This window comes from Maylandia zebra, linkage group LG3 (genome assembly GCF_041146795.1).
Source record: "Maylandia zebra isolate NMK-2024a linkage group LG3, Mzebra_GT3a, whole genome shotgun sequence".
Classification (NCBI taxonomy): Eukaryota; Metazoa; Chordata; class Actinopteri; order Cichliformes; family Cichlidae; genus Maylandia; species Maylandia zebra.
Window position 1 is genome coordinate 7,356,217 of NC_135169.1, and position 17,660 is coordinate 7,373,876.

A 17,660-nucleotide genomic window follows, 5' to 3' on the forward strand; every position below is an offset into this window, starting at 1 on the left:
TAATATCCATAAAATCATCACATTGATGAAGGTCGACTATTGAACGGCGTATATTTGAAAGGCTTTAAAACCAAGTTAGTACAAACATCGCTAATGTCACATAACTTTGCCGACATGTGGCGAACAGTAATGTTTAAATGTTCTTCATTATTAAACATAATATTCAGTACTTACTTTTAAAAGTTTACTCTTCGGGTGCCCTTCGTCTGCCTTTTTTTTCCGGCAAAAATCATCCACGCCACCGCCGCGCTATGCATTCTGGGATATGTTGGGCCACGAAGTCTACACCGCCACATCCTTAAAATTCAGGAAAATGAAGGACGCATTTGAGGGCCGCATTTCGAGCAGCCTTTGAATTGGGACAGCCTTTGTCGCGTTGCTGTGATGTAATCGGCCTTAAAATGAGGCCTTTAAGGCTGCAGACCCTGAATTTGGATACAGCCATAGAGCCTACAGACTCAGCTGTTCACCAGCTAACACCTGTGACTCCACCCAGATGGAGCTTTAGCACCACACCTGCAGAAGCTGCCTGTTCACACCGAGGAATCAGAGCATTTCAAGGTCAGGACCACCTCAAGAACCAGACTGTGATTTATCCCCACTCAGCACCTCACCCACCACACAGCATACAGGAACAGTCTTCCAGTCATCCTGAAGTTTAACTGAGTAAAGTCTGGGACTGTTTGAAGGAGTGTTTTGGCTCTCCAGAGATCATTTAGTGATCTCTCTCTATGACCTCCTCTCCTCTCACCTTCCTGTGCTCCTCATTTCTCCTCCACATCCTCTCTTTTCTTCCACCCACTGCTTTCCCACCTGTCTGAACACCTGTGTTGTAAACTGACCAAAGATGAACCCGAGTCTGACCTTTAACCTTTGACCTCACCAACTGAAGAGAACTTTTCTTCTTCTTCAGTTGAATAGAAGAATCAAACAGTGATGTCACAATAATCCATCAGTCTGTTTTGGCCCTGCTCTCTTAAACTTACTGCACTACACTCTTTATGGAAACACATCATTTCCTGTGTGAATTTCAAATTAAAAGCACTCTAACATGTCAGTGGACACAAACGCTTCCTTTCTGAGGGTCTGCATGGGTCACAAAGAGCTCTTTGTGATCTTGAAGCTTTTCAATAGTTTTTCTTTGGCTGTTTGTAAAGTTTTCTGTGTGAACTCTCAGGAATCTGGAGCAGTCTAATAGAAGTCTACTGGGGTACAGAGGGAGGAGCTTCTGTCAGACTCTTTCTGATGAGGAACTGAAGCCGCTCTCATGGTCTCATCAAATCATCAGACTCTGCTGAGAACAACAGTCATGTGACCTCTCAGAACAAACAGCCTGTTAGTTTCCTGCTGCCTCCATCACTCACTTTCATTCACTCTCAATCACACCAACATGTTAAAGCAGCGCTATAGCTCACCTGGCTGAGCAGGTGGGCTGAAGGCGGGGCTTACTACAGGTGCCTGTGTGTCCCTCACTCTCTCCCCACTTTCCTGTCTACTCTCTGCACCTATATAATAAAGGCAAACATGCCTCCAATAGAAACCTTTGCAAATACAAAGTCCCACAGCAGCCCCGTGTTCTCCGGCTAAAATGAGAGTTTTTGTCAGTGGAGTCTGGTGGCTTTAACCACACAAACATTACAGCTGCGCTCAAATATCACAAAGAGCTGTGACAGCAGAGAAACACATGACCATCCTCCAAATATCATCTAGAAATAGAAATGTGTCCACTGTGGGACGTGTGAGGCTGACATTAATATGTCTTAAAGTGGGAGATGAAGAAATGACTCCAGGGCCCAAATCATGGAGACAAACATCAATCCACACTTTTCCTGTCTCTAAAGTGGGAATATTTCAGTGTGATGAACAAACGGCCTCCAACAAATGAAGCTGATTTCCTTTTCCTGTCTTTTCTCCAGCGGCCTCAGCTTCTTCCTCTTTCCCCTGTCTTCTTCTGCAGACGCTCCTCTGTAGCTTCAAGCTGTTTCTCTTTACAAGGAGAGCTACAAACCTTTGCATCCAGCCACAAACACCCCATGGGCTCCTCTGGATCATCACACTCAGCACTTTCACAATAAAAGCCTCGTATTTATGGCTGCTCCACCCTGACATGTGACAACATCCAAATGACTGGATCAAAGTGTTTGAATGATCTCAGCAGCTTTAAAACTATTGATATTTATACATTTACACTGATTTGGACTAAACTAACAAAACTATTGATTTGATCCAAACTCACATCATGCCAGAGGCTTTTATTTTGAAGTTAGGATCATTTTAATGCTCTTCTTAGTTCATTTAAACACGCAGTTGCTCCGCCTGACATTTTTGGCTTTTAGATCAAAACATCAAAGAATTTATTTTATTTGAATGAACTGAAAATAGATTCAAACTAAAAGCTTTTAGAGAATAAACTCCTGCATGACCTCTGACCTTTGACCTGTGTCTACAGCACTGACCTCTGACTTTCAGCTCCACTTGTTTCTTCAGCAGGATGTTTCCCTCCCTGCTGTAGACGGTGCAGGTGTAGGTGTAGTTGTCTCCATCTGTGGGGTGTTTCAGGGTCAGACTGAGGTCTCCAGTTTTCAGCAGGTCTTCATTCATCTTCGTTCGGTCTCTGTAATCCTGGTCCTGTTCTTCATGCTGGTCAGAGCCGTTCTCATACACGTGGACTGTTTCCTCTTCATCATCCATCCACTCCACTTTAGCGCCTTCAGGCAGGTGAAGTGTGGTGTTGAAGGGCAGCTGCACAGACTCCACCCCTGAATCCACCTCCACCTGGGGGACTGAGAGGACAACAAAGTAAGAAACACAGTCTGAGTGTTTCTGTCACACTCACTTCATCACACAGCTCAGTTTGACAACATGTGGAAGAATTTGATAGAAGCCTTCCTTTAGTAAAAGCACCAAGAAAACACCATGAAAACACCTCACTACACACAAAACTGCAGTACTGGCAAATTGTACATAAAGTATGAAAAGTCAAAGTACTCATTGTGCAGAAAAATGTTCCCATCAGTGTCTGTGGATCAATATTACTGCTGCACATGTTTAAGGCTGAGCTCATTTCAAATCCTTTCTATTGTGTTGAATCTGCAGTAATGCATCATATTCTATAAAATCATATGTTTGTAGTGGCTGTCCTGTGAGGACCACGTCTCTCTAAACAAACAGCTGTTAATGAGCTCACAAACACAGGCCTACAGCTGGATTTGAAAAAGTCCATTCAATAGAAAATCAACAGTCACAGCTGGATTCAAAGGCTTGAGCTCTGTGTGACATGGTTACCTGTCAGCATCTACAGGGGGATTCAAATATGAAGGAAACATGAAGGTGGTGCATTAGAAAAACTGCTGCTTTCAAGCAGAGCAACAAACTGTTTGAACTGATCCAACTTTATTAACACAGACAAAGATTTGTGCATCAGCTGCTGTTTGCTGCTATAGATATAATCCAGCTGATGTGGAGAACTACATGTGACACTGTGATGCAGCCATGAATCTGACTGATTTCTTTCCATTTTCAAAGGTTGATGCATCAGTTAAAGTCCTTAAAAAGCTCAGAAATAAAGAGAAAGGTTGGTTACAGCAAAGAGAGGCACTGGCAGCATTTAAGACACTAAACAAGAGAAACAGATCAGAGAACATCAGACTGAATAAATGGAATAAAGTGAAACAGAGAACTAACGCTCCCTAAGAATGGAGCTGTCAGAGGAAGAGAGCAGCAAACTGAAAGTCTCTGTTAGCTGCAGAGCTCTGAAATTTCACACAGCTTTGGATGATAACATGGAGAAAGGATGTGGAGATGTTCACACTTCTGCTAGAAATCATCTTCTAGTTATTGTGACTCAGATATGACTGATTATAGATGAGGACCAAAGAAGGTTGTTACTGAGATTTGAGCTGACTTAGCTTAGCCTGTGTTTTAGCCACATGCTAAACAAACACATGTTCAGAAACTAGAAGATGTGACCTTTTAGATGAAGTCTCACACATGAACTTTGCTCCTACTGTTCATCTGCTGAAGCTTTTACATTTGGCTGGAAATCAAAGATAAACCAAAACAGCCACAAACATCAGACATGCTAACACTGTGACATTATTGGATGGAGCCACTGAGACTGAACCACCATCATGAGTCTGACCTCTGACCTTTGACCTGTATCTACAGCACTGACCTCTGACTTTCAGCTCCACTTTTCTCTTCAGCAGGATGTTTCCCTCCCTGCTGTAGACGGTGCAGGTGTAGGTGGAGTTGTCTCCATCTGTGGGGTGTTTCAGGGTCAGACTGAGGTCTCCAGGTTCCAGTAAGTTTCTCTTCATCTTTGTTCGGTTCTTGTATTTATCGTCCTGTTCTTCAGGCTGGTCAGAGCCGTTCTCATACACGTGGACTGTTTCCTCTTCATCATCCTTCCACTCCACTTTAGCATCTTTAGGCAGCCAAACTGTGGTTTTTAAGGTCAGCTGGACAGACTCCACCCCTGAATCCACCTCCACCCAGGAGACTGAGAGGACAACAAAGCACAACATGAGCTGTAGTGAAGGTTACTAATGTTCTCCTTATGACCTGTTACAGAGGACTTATTTCTGTGCTTGTCCTGTTAGACCTCAGTGTAGACCACAACAGTTTACTGCAAACACACCAGAGTTATTAAAGGAAATTTACTGCAGTGGTTTGAATCACATCTGCACAACATTTTACTACAAACACTAGAACACACCAGAGTTATTAAAGGAAATTTACTGCAGTGGTTTGAATCACATCTGATAGATTCCAGTTTGTTTATGTAAATGAGGAGTTTTCTTCACATAGAAAACTTTGGCGTGGACTTCCACAGAAAGGTCACCATTTCTGCTGACATTATACTTGGTTTTCTACAACATAATGTAAAGTTATTATATATTATTCACGTTTCTGTTCAGTTGTATTGGTTGTTTTCATTGTAACTTCTGCTGCCCTCCGCTGGTCTCTCTTGTAAAAGAGATTTTAATCCCAGTGAGACTTTTACGTGCATAAATAAAGTACACATGCAGCCTCTGTGTCAGATCAATGCAGTGAAGCACACACACTGTTTAGTAAAGTCATGTTGTGGAGCTGTTTCACTGATCAATGACTGAGTCTGAAGGAGGTTTTCTGACTTCTGGAACAAACCTGGAAGTTTCTCTTCAGCTCTCTGTATCAGCTGTTTGTAACTCTCAACTCTTTCAGCTTCTGGAACAAGTTTGTGTGAGCCACAGTCAAGGAGCCACCAGAGGACACCTGCTGACCATCGGCATTATGGGTAGTGTAGTAGGAGACACTCACCTGACATGAAATAGTGCCGGAAATAATATATGAGACCTCCAGAAATAACAAGAAGAACCAGGAGAACCAGGAGAGCTGTGGCCCAGGATGGAAATGGTTCTGTGGAGAAACATAAAACGATATCAACATGACTGCTGAACATTGACCTCAATTTCCTCCACTAACACCTGGTGTTTTTCTACATCTCTGACCTTTGACCTGCAGCACTACTTTGTGTCTCAGGATGTCTTTGTCCCTGTAGATGGTGCAGATGTATCCTCCACTGTCTCTCTCTGTGGGGTATTTCAGGGTCAGACTGAGGTCTCCAGTTCTCAGCAGGTCTTCGTTCATCTTTGTTCGGTCTCTGTAAAAACTGTCCTGGTCATCCAGGTGGTTACTTTTGTTTGGATACACATGAACCACCATCAGTTCAGGGTCAGAGTGAGTCCACTCCACTCTCGTGTCCTGAGGCAGGTCAGCTGTAGTTTTGCAGGGCAGAATGACAGACTCTGAGCCTTCCTCCACCTCCACCTCCACCTGGTGGTCTGAGAGGACAATAAACCACAGTATCAGGTGTAGAAGCAGCAGCAGTCACACTGATGGTAACTGAAGCACGGCTGAGTATCTACACAGCAAATCTCTGGAGTTAAATATCCTGGAGTTTATTTTTCACCTTATACTACAGTCAGTGTTGGGGAGTACTCTAAGTGGTGTAATATTTAGGTGTTCATTCACTGGGTGCTAAGGAGTCTAATTCAACACATTGCTGGTGTTGTTTGTCTGTCGACCGTTACCGCGTCTATCTGTGTTTCTTTCTTGGACTCCGACATGTAGGAGGTAAAAATACTTTATTTACTTTGGGATTTTCTGAGAGTGTAGTGATGTTATTTATATATATTTGGTTGCATGTATGCATAAGTAAAATATAAAGTTAACTAACTAGCACTACATGTGTTTTCTGTATGTTGTGCTGATTTGGAGATAGCAGCTAGGCTAAAGCTAGTCAAAAGTTAGCTAACTAACTTATCTTACTGTATTTTAAGATACACATTTCATGTTGTCAATGAAAACGTTTATTTCTATTTCTTAATTTTAACACCAACGTTTAATTTAACGTTAGCTAACTACAGTAATATTCTGTTTAGACTCATGGTAATGGCCGTATTTAACCAACGAGAGGTGCAGCCTGCACTGATGAGATGTTGAGGTACCATTAACATCAGTTAGTTAGTCCTGCTGCACACTGAGATATGCACACAACCCTGTCTGCAGAACTGTAAAGACAAGGACACAGCAAACATGCGGTCACATAGTCTGCTAAACCAGCCTAGCTAAATAGATTTTAAGCAATATTTAGTGTGGACAGGCTAGCTCAATGTAAGAAAGTGTTTATTGATTAAGTTATACACAGTTTACATAAAGTTACCATATACAACCTCTTCTTCTTGTGTTGTGTTTCACATTAGTAAAGGTATTTTTTTTCGTGGGTGGCCAAGATGTTGATAAAAGTAAAACACAGAGAGACAAAGAAATATGCAAAATTGGAAGAAGTCAGCTTCACAGATTTTGTGAGAGCAGGTAAGTTATGGTTTGTACTAAGTCATTAAAGAGGAAATGATAATGTTGTTAGTAACCGAGTGATGATTTTACTTCAGTGCAGCAGAAGTTTCTCATACCAGAAAATGCAGCACTGAAAGTCACGGATGAGCAGGGTATAGAGGTGGATGAGGATGTCTTTCCTGAACTTGCAGCAGGCAAAGAGGTGTGTTTGTCATCTATACAGCTGAAGGTAAGTAAATATGCTCTGATAGATTTTGAAGGATTCGATTTGTACATCCATCCATCCATCCATCTTCATCCGCTTATCCGAGGTCGGGTCGCGGGGGTAGCAGCCTAAGCAAAGGTCTACCACGATAAGGTAGCGATTCAAGGAGGAGCGATTTGTACAGTTACTCTTAAATAAACATTTTTAATTTGTCTAATATCCTGTGGTAACAACAGTAAGTTGGATTTATCACATGCATTTCAGACATCCTGGAAACACAATCATCCAAGAAGCTGCGCGACTGCTCACACCTAACACACTATGTGACACTCACACCTTGTGGTATGTAAATTGTATATTACCATATTAAAATACAAGATAACCATCTGTTCTCCTGGGAGAAAGTATACTTTAATCAAAGCGTGCAGTTTACTGGCCCTGTGTGCATAAATGGCATCTTTGTTGTGTTGTGTTTTTGATTGTAGATACCTTATATTGTAATATTTTTATTTGTCACCCTCAGATTTGACTGTCCTGAAGCAACATGTGGAAGAGTCCTCCTCTCCAAGTCTAACAGATACATTTTCTGTCTCAACCACCGGCAGTCAGAGCAGTGACACAAGTGATGCCGGACTTCAAACGGTTCAACCTCTATTGGACAGCATACATGAAAGAAATGTAGATACGGTACTTAATTGACTTATACTTGACTCTTTAGTTGCCATTGAGCTATAGTCAAAATCTCTACCATTGGCCAAATTCATATTGTTTCTATCTATAGCCCTATAAGCGTAAAAACTATAATCTCTATCAAAAAAGGAAAGTTTGGAGTCTAACCTTAGAAGTAGAGAGGGTGTCTGGGATCTTTTGCTTTTACTCTTGAATGGTTTCATAAAATATTCACTGGATCTTTCTCTGGGACAGCCAGTCCACTGAAAAAGATGCTTTCTATTTAGTTTTTTACAAATGTCTCTCAAATGAGTAAATGCTTTGTTTGTGTATAATGAACTTACAGGAAAGTCTATCGAAACTATTTCAAGTGTTTCCGTCAGGCAGCAGCTGTCTGAGATGATGGTTGATAAATGTAACAGATAAAAACTTAAGCAGAACAATATCAAAATATAAACATCAGTCCTACAGTTTTATGCCATTAACTCTGCAGTCCCCTCGCTGTTACCTGAACCCCGCTATGATTTGCACTACATATCCTAACAGCAGTTATTAACCTGAGAGTCTCAGTGACATCAGGACCAGCTGGATGAAACATGATGAACCATCTCTGCTCTGTCTGCGTTTCATAGCAGCTCCTCCAGTCTGAGTCTGTACAACATCAGGACACTTCCTGCTGCTCTGTGAGCTGCAGTGAGGCTTAGAGAGCTCATGCTCTCCACTGTGTACAGTGTGTAAATGTTGCGAGTGTAACCCTGCACATGCAGTAAAGACTGCAGCTGTTGTAGCAGAGACATCCTGTTTGCACTGAGGTTAGCTCTGAGCTACATGTTGCTGCTGGTTTTTCAGGTTAGTCACAACAATTTACAAAACTTCAGTTTGACCTCTTACTCTGAGATGTCACATAGATAACAGGCTCCATGTGGAGTCTCTAACCCACCCAGAGTTCTGACTGACCTTTGACCTGCAGATGTATATCTCTCAGTCGCAGTTCTTCTCTCCCATCACTGATGGAGCAGGTGTAGCTGCCACTGTCAGTCTTTGTTGGTTTTCTCAGAGTGAGGCTGAAGTCTAAAGTGTCCAGAGCATCAGACCTCATTGATGTGCGCCCGCTGTAACGCTGGTTTTGCCCTGTAAGATCGTCTCCTTCTCGTCGTAGATGGACAGATTTGGGATCAAGATCAGAGCGAGTCCACATCACTGTGGGGTCATCAGGTATAAAACCTGAGTACTGACAGGGAAGCAGGACAGATCTTTCCCCCTCATTCACCTCCACCACCACAGCCAGGGCATGCTGGGAAACTGAGGACACATAAACACAAATTATCTGCATGCAGTGGGTTTGTCTCAGAGCCCACATTTATCAGCAGGACACAGAGACCAGTTTTATAGTCAGACACTCAAATTGAATGCATTTATTTATTAAATCTGAACATTTAATCTGTGAACACCTGACAGATTAAACTGAGTGTGTCTGTGCTCATGAACCAGCCTCAGTTTGGTGCATTTTACTGAGTTTACAGAAAATGTTGGAAAATGTGACTCTTCCTGGTCTTTATTTTCTAAGCACTTCCTTTAAACTCTGCTGTATCTTCATCTTTGTTAAATGTTTTGGAGGACCTGAAGGTTTTCTGCTCCCTCTGAAGAGTTCACTGTGACAGTCATAACTATTTATTTAATTAATTAATTCCAATTGTAATTAATTATTGCCACATTTAATTAATTATTTAATGGTGTATTTAATTAATTCATTATGGCAGTCCTGGCATTCCATACATCAGCACGATATAAAATACAGACTTACAATAACGCTATTTTATATTTCACCTGAAGTTGGCAGTAGACTTATAGCCACACTATCTAGGCGTGACCCTTGTGCTTATCCTTTTTAAGCCCATTTCTAAAATGGCAAGTGTAACTAAAAAAAGGAAAGCTGGCAGCGAGGGCTGTCACTTCCAGGATATGTGGAAATTGTTGTACTTTTTCACTGAAATACAAAACAACTGTGTCGGCCTAATCTGCCAAGAGACTGTGGCTATTTTCAAGAAATATTAACCCTTTAAGACTTACCATAGACCCAAGTCCGCCAGAGCTTATATTATATTTTTACATGCTGTGGAGCCATTTTTGGGAGCATTTCAAGTTGCTATACATCAATACAACCCTTATAGCCCAAATTTTAATAATATGTCTGCATTAAGTGCATAGTAATTACATAAATTGCAAAAAAGTGCAATAAACTACAAAAAAATTGAAAATTGTTTTTGTTTTTTTAACATATATTTCTAGTTAGAGAAATTTAAGAGGCTTATCCCTCAAAACTGTAAATACAAAAAAGTTGCACAAAATAGTTTCCTACCTCATGATTTCCTGAGGTCAGATGGCCCAGGATGTGAGTGGGCCTTCCCAGACGCCCACTCACATCCTGGGCCATCTGACCTCAGGAAATCACATGATAGGGTGGGGCCAGGTTTCACAATGAGCTCAAAACCCTGGCTGATTGTGACCCACACCCGCTTTCACACCTTGGCTCATGTGATTAGGTAGAGGATCATCAGGGGGTCCTTTGTCCCTCTTTGGGGGGAAACTCCCACTGGGTTTAAATCTGGGACTTTCCACCATTTGACCTTAGAACTGAAGAAGCTTCTCGGATGAGAGGTGAAACGTCTTCATTTTTCTTTCCAAGCTCCTTAGACTACGATGGCCTGGGTGACTGAGAACCTTCACAGACATTGCTCAATAATATTAATTTTTTGAGAGGAGTGGACAATGAAATGAACGTGAGTGAAGAGATACTTGACCCCCAGAGCCTTAAGAACCAAACAAGAGGATTTATTTGCTACTGTTTGTTCCGCTATAGATGACATGAAACTACCGTGGAGTAAAGTAGCAGCTCCACAGACCCTTCAGCTACACCCTGCCCTCAGTTCACAATGAGATCCTCTGTTCGTATTTGTTAATAGAGCTGAACTGAAAACTTTTACATTAGTTTGTTGCTCCACTCTGTCATGGTCAGTGTAAAATTAAGCAGTAAAACAAGGACACACATGAAACCGTCTCTGTGTTCAGGATACAGTCAGCTGTGGTTAATCTGGATGAACTGGTCCTTTAAACAGACCAGAGGCAGAGACAACAGCGTGTATCTGACAGGAAGTTTAACCACACAGTAATTAATGGATATGATCGCTGTTACCATGGTTTCATAGTCATTAATGTTCAGAGAGGTCTCACTCACTCTTTATGATAAACATCCATGGCAGAAATAATCAGTCTGTCAAACTGAGTCTGTGACAGCTCAGGAGATCCTGACCCCTCCTCTCTGTGCTCCAACTGATTTATACCTTTAAATAATTAATACAGTTTAATAAAGGGACTCTAATGAGATGTGTCCTCTCTCTTTATGTTACCTTTATCATACTTGTATCCCGCTGATGAAACTAGCTGCTCATCTTAACTGATGTTTGGAGTTTATGTGAGGGTTTTAATTTGCTTTGTCTTGTTATCACTTGCAGATGTTAGTGTCAGTGGGATGCAGATTATATGCAAATGACATTCAAGACTCAGCAGAGAAGCCCCGCCTCTCAGCCCCTCTCACACACAGTCAAAGAAAACAGGATTTAAACTGAAAAGCAAAAAGTGAAAAAAGAAAACTGAGTAAACAAATCTGTTTAAGGCTATGATCTTTTTAATGCTTGTATTTTATCTTTCCCTTAGGTTAATTGCTGAATTCTAAATTGCCCTTAGGTCTGAGTGTGAACGGTTGTCTGTCTCTGTGTTAGCCCAGCGTCAGGCTGGCAACCTAGAAAGGGTGTACCCTGCCTCTCTCCCTGTGGTAGCTGGGAAAGGATAAGCAGTCAAAGACTCATTGTTTTTGCAGCATATCCAGCTGTAGAACATGATAGAACATGGACCAGAAGGTTCTCAGTGGAACACATTTCTGACTGAGGATGGATCTTAACAGGGTAACACAGAAACATCAGCTGTGCCATGTAGGTAAGAATTACGAGAAAAAAGACCAGCTGATCCTTCTAAACAGAACTTTGCAGTCAATCCATCCAGTTTCCATGCAGATCATGGACATAAAGCAGCTCCAGGATGAAGAGTGTGAAAGAACTTCTTCCACTACAGTATTCATTACAGCACTGTGGCACTCCACAAACCCTCACACTGTCTCAATCCCTGTTTCCAGTTTGACTGAGAGAAGGCCTGAAGCTCAGCCAATCACAGGACAGGAAGTGATCAGCTGACACAGTGATTTGAAGCTGTCAGGGTGCGGCTGCTTCATGCAGGTGTGAAACTATGAGGAAGCTGAACGCCTCCTCTTTCCTCAGAAGTGATCTGTGGCAGTCTGCCATCATGTTTGGCTGCTCACACTAAATGTGACTCACTGAAAAGTGCAGGATAAGCAGGTTAGTTTGCTGTACTGTGATGGATTTAAAGTAAAGAACAGTGTGTGACTGATCCACCGTGGCTGTGGATTCATAGTCAAAGTTAGCTTACATCAAGTGTAGCAGAGATTCATTTGAACTTTAGTTGATGATGCTGAGATTCACTGACTGAATTCCACCTTCATACCAACTTTGTACCATCTAGTAAACAGACAGAATAAACGGTGTACTGTCAGTGTAGAGAATGAAATCAGCCAGGACAACTCATGAAACATCTGCTCACATCTGGTTGAATTCAGTTTTGTACATACACAAAGAGCATCAGGTCAGCTGATACCAGCCTGTACACTAAGGAAATCTTCTGGAGCTCTGAATAGAAATTATTGTAAGTCTGATTCTTTTCCCCACACTGAGACATTACAACCAGTTTTAAAGTTCCTCCACCTGCTGAATCCACTTTAACCACTGACTGTACACATTTCACTGTTTAGAGGCAAAATCACCCTCTACAATGTAGCAACAGGAAATAGAAATACAGTTTTATTTTCTTTTGTTTTCTACTTATTCAAGCCAGGTATGATTAGAATAAAAAAAATAAAGTTTGTTTCCCATCTACAAACATTATTTTATTATTATGTTAATAAAGCACGAGGTTCAGTTAGCTTTGCACAAACGTCCTCCAAAGAGCTGTTTTTACTTTCTTACTCTGATTACATTTCAGAGCCTCTACTTTTTGACTTTTACTTGAGTAAAGAAGTGGAAACAGTTCTTCAGCTTTACTGGAGTATTTCTAATAGTAGTATTTGTAGTTGTACTTAAGTACTGAATGTCTGTACTTTGCCAACTCTCCTCATCTCCTGATGTGTTTACCTGTCCAAGCGTGCACAAGTGAGGGACCCTCACACTCATGTTTTTCAACCTTCACCTGCTTCTTATTACACTTAATGCTCTGGTCTGTGTTTGATGTGAGACTCACTTATATATTTTTATTGTTTTAATCCACAGCTCAGTTCTGTTAAATTAAACCAATCGTTTCCTCCTCTTGCTGTCAGTGTGGTTGCTGAACATGAACTCTGATCTCTGAGCAGCAGACTGAATAGACTATGTGCACCTTAGCATATGCTACTTCCGGTGGGGAAACTCCTGTAGGAGTGCTTTGTTTCCGGTGTGATATTCGCGTCTTTAAAAAGTCAACCAAATGACAATAGAGGAAATTGGAGCAACCTGGGGACTTGGAACCACGAGGAATCAAATAATGGCCGACAACCCAACGAGGAACAAAGGAAACACCCACAATATATACACAGAGGGCTACGAGGTGTGGTGGAAGATTTCTTTTCTGATGTATTAATCACATATTTTAATCATATCACTTTAGTAAAGCAAGATCACTGCTGTCACCACTTGTATGTATGCATGTATAATGTTATCACAAGTGGGTTTATTGCACTTTCACAGAGGGCCCATTGTAAAGTTCAAGAGATCCATCCATAGAGTGGCAGGGGGTCAAGGATGAGCTGGACTGGATATATGATGTTCTTTCTTTGAGAGTGTTTGGGAAGGTATAAAAGAGTTTCAGGCCGTGTCAATATTCAGACAACCATTTTGGTGTTTGACCTGAATGTTTTCTCCACTGCTGTGTTTTTCTTTTTTAGTAAACCTCCCTTCAAAAGAGATGCTCATCTGGTGGTTGCAATTTTATTTAAGATTTTCCACAACAGAGGGAATACACAACAGGAGGGAGACATAGCTGAACATAATCTGACATGATGAACCAAAGGAAGCAAACCTCAAAACACTGAACGTGGGATGCAAGACTGTCTAAATAAAAGAGGAAACAAGAGGCATTTACAAAGACGCAGACTTCACACTGTGATGTGGAGACATGACTGACTAGGGAAACTGATGCAACATGAGAATAACTAAACGTGGGACAGAAAACTAGAAACTAGGAACTATAAATATAACACAAGCAGAAATCAATAAAGAGAACCAAACCTATACTAGAGACATGAAACACTTAACAGCACAGGAACAAAACCTAAGGAGGAGAAATTACCAAAATATATCCAGAAACGAAGCATATTAGTAATCAAAAAACACAAACATGGAGTCACCAGACTCCGGACCTTGGCAAAAACACTAATTATGTAGATTAGGACGGTCACAATATCAGATTACCACATGCCCAAATTATCATGATCACAAGAATTCCTGACAATGTTCTTATCTCAATGTCTGTGCAGAAACAGAAAGAAAATATTAGTCAAATTAAATGTTAAATGTCTTTTCAGCCTCTTGCTCTTTCTCAAGTGGATAAACCTGTTTCTGTTTTCTGCTGTACTCATGATCTTTCCCCAACACACACACACACACACACACACACACACACACACACACACACGCACACACACACACACACACACACACACACACACACACGTCCCCCTCTTCCCCTCTACTTGACTGACTGTGATGCATCTGCACAAAACAAAACTTTGTAGAATCGCTTAAAACTAGATAATTTAACCAATAAACAGTTAACAGACTCTAATCCAGTAACTGACTCTTACTCAGGTATCCATGAAACATATTTCCATGGCTGCTGTAAACATTTCCTGCCTGAAATAGGCAGTTTACTCACTTCTAGACTTTTAAATATATTCGGAGTTTCTTACCGAGGAGCAGGAACGACAGCAAGTTTTTCATCATCCTTCAAAGAAGGACAGCAAACACAGAGTCCTGATCACTCCGCTCATAACTGAGTGAATCCACATCTCAAAACTCTGCCATTCCTGCCTCACTGCTAACGAACAGAGAGGATTTCCTGCTGGGCTGTGATCCAGTAAACTGGTTCAACATGCTCAGAGGCTGAACTTGAAGTTGATAAACCCTCCAGGGCGTGGGTGCATGATTCACCGTGGAAAGAGCAGAGCCTCCATTTGGTTTGAGTTTATTGAAAGAACCACATAAGTTTGAAATAATGCCACATATTTGAACTGGATCAATAACAGATAAGAAAGGTTATCAGAACATCATCAGCATCTGAATCCCAACATTAAGGTGGAGGTGAAAGAAACCCTGCTTGTCTCCAGGTGCAGCTGAGTTTGAGAGAAGTGCTCAGGGACCGTCTACAAAGTGCAACACCACAAAAACATGTTGCTGCTTCACTGATATACAGTGGTGTTTCTCCCAGATCACTTTATACTGCAGGGCCATCTGGTCCTATCAATCATTCTGCCATAATAAATAAAAATGTGAATTTTTAAACTGTCTTGATGCATGCTCAAACAAACAAGCTTTATTATTTGTCATATACAGTATCGTACAGAGAACGATGTGTAGTGAAATGTTCTTGTGTTTGTGCTGCAGACAAAGCCACGCCATTCCAGGGTTTTCTGGTTAGCATGAGGGGTGAAGCCAGGATCCTTACTGGATACTGGGTGGGAATCAAACTTGCAACTCCTGCTTCAAAGATGTGTAGTTTTACCACTGCACTACCCAGCTACTCAGTCATCAAGGTAAGGTTTATTTGGAGATAGACTTAAACCAATCAAAAGGAAATATTTGAAAGAATCCAAACTAAAGTGAAAGAAGAAAATCCTCTGAGGAAACTCACTGAAACTGAAGTGAAGCCAAAGAAAAAGTCCAAATGAAATCCAAATAAAAGTCAGTAGAAAATACAAAGTAGAATAAGTCTGTGAAGGTTCTCAGTCATCCAGGCCATCGTAGTCAAAGGAGCTTGCAAAGAAAAGCGTCTGGACTTCTTTAAGTTGCTTGAAGACGTTTCACCTCTCATCCGAGAAGCTTTTTCAGTTCTAAGGTCAAATGGTGGAGAGTCCCAGATTTAAGCCTAGTGGGAGTGACCCCCCACAGAGGGACAAAAGGACCCCCTGATGATCCTCTAATCGCCTGAGACAAGGTGTGAAACTGGGTGTGGGTCCCAATCAGCCAGAGTTTCGGGTGAGTTCATTGTGAAACCTGGCCCCACCTTATCATGCGGCACCAACTCTCTGCCATCTATAATCCAGTTTTGAGATCCCTTCCCAGACGCCTTAACGCCCACTCACATCCTGGGCCATCTGATCTCAGGAATTCGCATGATAAGGTGGGGCCAGGTTTCACAATGAACCCACCCGAAACTCTGGCTGATTGGGACCCACACCCAGTTTCACACCTTGTCTCAGGCGATTAGAGGATCATCAGGGGGTCCTTTTGTCCCTCTGTGGGGGGAAACTCCCACTAGGTTTATATCTGGGACTCTCCACCATTTGACCTTAGAACTGAAGAAGCTTCTCGGATGAGAGGTGAAACGTCTTCAAGCAACTTAAAGAAGTCCAGACGCTTTTCTTTGCAAGCTCCTTTGACAAAGTAGAATAAGTGAGCTTTGGATGCTGCTCTGGGACTTTGTTTAAAGAGGTTCAGTGTGGACTTGAACTCACTGATCCTCCAAACATCAAATGAGTGAACATCAGGAACACATCTGCACTCTGGTTCCATTTATGTGAGAAAGAGTCTGAAGGTGTTTGTGCTCCTTCACAGCTCCGTCTCAGGAGCTTCATCCACCTCAAACAGCAGGAACAACACTCGGTGAGGACACCAGCCACAGACTGAACGACTATAGACCAGTTGCACTCACTCCAATCATTGTGAAGTTCTTTGAGAGAGTGGTGCTGGCCTACATCCAGAGCAACATCACAGACACTCTGGACCCCCTGCAGTATGCCTACCAGTCCAATAGGTCCACGTCAGACATCATCGCAGCTGCCCTTCACTATTCACTCTCCCACTCGGAAAACAAAGACAAAGAAAACAATACTGTCATCCCACACAAACTCACTCACAAGCTGGCGACACTCGGCCTGCACCCCACCCTATGTGACTGGCTACAGGACTTTTTGACTGGCAGGCCTCAGTCTGTCAGGATCGGCAACAGGACTTCAGCCAGCATTATTACAAACACTGGTGTCCAACAAGGTTGCATCCTCTACACCGTGTGCACCCACAACTGTTTCACCTCCAACAAAGACAACATCATTTTGAAGTTCGCAGACGACACTGCTGTGATTGGTCGCATCACTGGAGGAGACGAAGCGGCTTATAGGAGAGAGGAGGCCGGTCTGGTGTCATGGTGTTAGGACAACAACCTCACCCTCAACACTGACAAGACAAAGGAGACGATACTGGACATGAGGAAGAAGAGGAGGCCTCACCCACCGCTGTCTATCCAGGGCCTAGAAGTGGAGAGGGTGAGCAGCTTTAGGTACCTGGGCGTCTACATCGCTAAGGACCTCACCCTCGAGACGAAGGTTTAGAAGTGTGAAATCCAGAACATCCAGACTCACTAACTCCTTCTTCCCCACTGCTATCAGATTCTTGAACAGCTGACCCATTCTGAACAGTAATAATAATTTTTTTTGCACATCAGGTCAACTTACATATTAAGCCAGCATATTAAGCTACAGGTCTTTTGCACACATCTGTTTCAAATCTCCATATTTTGTCTCCTTTTCTGTCTTCAGCTATTTATTTGTACTATTTGTATTTATATGTTCTAT

At 42.0% G+C, this 17,660-nt stretch overlaps 1 protein-coding gene and 1 long non-coding RNA gene across 4 annotated transcripts in view; one reads left to right on the forward strand and one right to left on the reverse strand.

Moving 5' to 3' along the window:
- LOC112429671 (methylglutaconyl-CoA hydratase, mitochondrial-like) overlaps positions 1–17,660 on the reverse strand; it is a 208,533-nt gene that overhangs the window by 121,551 nt on the left and 69,322 nt on the right. For 2 of the 3 annotated variants that reach the window (XM_076879219.1, XM_076879224.1), the window contains exons 2-4: positions 8,672–9,016; positions 5,493–5,825; positions 5,302–5,400 (exon numbers count right to left, since the gene is read on the reverse strand). In XM_076879219.1, the coding sequence (XP_076735334.1) occupies positions 5,302–5,400; positions 5,493–5,825; positions 8,672–9,016 (777 nt within the window). Of the gene's footprint in view, positions 1–5,301; positions 5,401–5,492; positions 5,826–8,671; positions 9,017–14,780; positions 14,909–17,660 lie in introns of those variants that run through there. The other variant, XM_076879221.1, reaches the window with a different exon arrangement.
- LOC143414572 (uncharacterized) lies at positions 7,051–8,958 on the forward strand. The gene is made up of 4 exons (XR_013095207.1): positions 7,051–7,069; positions 7,310–7,387; positions 7,569–7,732; positions 8,874–8,958. It is a non-coding gene; the product is annotated as an uncharacterized LOC143414572 (long non-coding RNA).